This window comes from Etheostoma cragini, chromosome 2 (genome assembly GCF_013103735.1).
Source record: "Etheostoma cragini isolate CJK2018 chromosome 2, CSU_Ecrag_1.0, whole genome shotgun sequence".
Taxonomy (NCBI): Eukaryota; Metazoa; Chordata; class Actinopteri; order Perciformes; family Percidae; genus Etheostoma; species Etheostoma cragini.
In genome coordinates this window covers 24,104,752-24,107,003 of record NC_048408.1, presented here as the reverse complement: position 1 = coordinate 24,107,003, position 2,252 = coordinate 24,104,752, and the positions used below count along the sequence as shown (strand labels likewise).

Below are 2,252 nucleotides of genomic sequence, written 5' to 3'. Positions count from 1 at the left end.
TGGACACCAAAGCCTAATCCTGCCATAGCATGAGAGAGAGCTTTGGGCTTTTTTCATTAGAAACAGTGATGCTGGGGACTATTTGGGGCTGCTACATCCTTAATGGAATCCCCTCATCTTGTCTCCTAATGGGCGAGTTGACTTTATTTATATAGCAGTGTTTCATGTGATATTGGTTAAAAAAAAAAAAAAAAGGTAATATAAGCACGATCTTTGATTTTGGCAGTGGGACTGTGGAATCATACCAGAAGGACCAGCCTTATACCCAGTTGTAGGGCCTCCGATCAGGTGGGCCGAGGCTGACAGTCACCTGGAAGACCTGTGTGTACATCACATGAGTGACCATCCCAAGAAGACCTGAAATAATACGGAAAACACGTGGTTAGTTTGATGGCTGCATGGCTCATGGTTTAAATGCAAACTGCATGCAAAGAATTCTTCAGAAATAGAATGATGTTCATGTTTCATGTAAGCAGAAATGAAATAATTGAATGTCAATCTTGAAAGCATTAAATTCTTCATTAAATCCCCTATCCCTGCTTACCACAAGATGGGATATAATGTGTTGTTGATACTGGAATCACAAACACTTGACTACAGTGCAGTGCAGGCAGAAAACAAACAAACATTAAAAGCCTTTCAGTTAATAAGAAATAAAGGTGTGACGACCTGAGAGCACAGTGAAGACGGCAGCAAAGTCATTCCAACTTTTGATCGTAATTGGACCTCCTCATGATGAGCAATGGACACTCACACTCTTATGATGTCTTTAGGGGAAGATTACAGATTGGCCCATCTGAGCTTTTTTTTTCTTCTCAAAGGCAGAGCAGGATACTCAGGGCTCGGTTTACACTGATCGCCATTTCTAGCCACTGGGGGACCATAGGCAGGTTGGGGGAACTCATAATAATGTTAAAAATCCTCATAAAGTTACATTTTCATGCCATGGGACCTTTAAGACATATTAATAAATTAATTACAAACACACTGACAGTGAACATCCAGCAGAAAAATGACACACAACTTCCCACAGCCGTTCTCTGTACATATATAATGTACATTTACACTCCACTACTTGTTTGCTATTTATATATGTAGGCACATCATTTGCAGTAAGTCTCTGTGGATTTATTGAATGAAAACCAGTTAACCAGAGACCAACTATCACATTGTCTTTGCATTTATTTATTGATTGACTGAAACATGTTTAATAAGGCTTTTACATCTAAGAGGCCCTCACTCTATATGGGTATACTTGACATTTCTTTTAAATCGTGGTAGGTTACACAAACAGAGGAAAAGACATTCATGCATGAGATTAGCTCATGTCCACGTTTTTCAGTTATCAGCTGGTTTGAAGCTCCTATGGCCCTTGAGTAAGCTGTCTGTCAATGTGGCCCAGGACACATTGGCATATATCCGGCTAAAGGAATGTGACTATATGTGTCCTACAGCTGTCCAGTGATGACCAAGACACATGTTAATGCCAGGTCTGAACAGGACCTCTGTGACTTCCAACATGAACAACAGACCCACAATTAAGGCAGTGTTAAAATGAAACAGGTGGAGCTATTGATGCAGCCTCACATCCTGTAATTGGTTTGTCCCGTACTAGTCTATATCCACGACATTACACTTCTGGGATTGTTTAGGTGCAACGAATATTCCGCTTGATGTCTTTCATTTCAGCCTGACGTCCGTGTCCTTCTGCTTTCTTTGTGTTGACATTTTAAACTCCGGTCGATTTATGAGGACTATGCTTAACTGCTCCTCAGATCTCTGTATGGTAAATCGAAACAGCTAGCTACACTATCTGTCCAATCTGAGTTTTCTGTTGCACAACTGATACAACATTTGAAAGTACAAATATTCCACCCAAACAAGTTGCTTCCCAAGGGCTATTTTGAAGGAGGTAGTTGCTCTGTGTGGTGCGTAGCGCAGCCCAAGACAATTGTGATTTGTTTAAAGAAATGCCAACAAACCAGAGCATGTTTTTTTCCCATCCGCAGCGCTGCGGAGGAAGGTCTGGCAATACAAGACTAGTCCAGTACTTAATAGCAAACACATAATGACAACAGCGCATCCATCCATCAGGTTGCCACACTAAGAGGAATGCCACCCCCTCCTGTCCTGTCCCGTTCAGCACTGCTCTTCCCCCAAAGATGTTGGAAGGTCACTCAGGTCCAGAGAGTCAGCCGGTATGAGTGTTTTCCTGCCACTTTTCAAGGTCTGGCTGGAATAAACCTCCATGG

At 41.9% G+C, this 2,252-nt stretch overlaps 1 protein-coding gene across 1 annotated transcript in view; it reads right to left on the bottom strand.

Moving 5' to 3' along the window:
- Positions 1 to 1,106: 1,106 nt before the first annotated feature.
- LOC117951849 (germ cell-specific gene 1-like protein) overlaps positions 1,107 to 2,252 on the bottom strand; it is a 6,018-nt gene continuing 4,872 nt past the window's right edge. Inside the window, exon 5 of the mRNA XM_034883805.1 lies at positions 1,107 to 2,244. Coding sequence (XP_034739696.1) covers positions 2,140 to 2,244 — 105 coding nt within the window. The 3' untranslated portion in view covers positions 1,107 to 2,139. The remainder of the gene's footprint in view (positions 2,245 to 2,252) is intronic.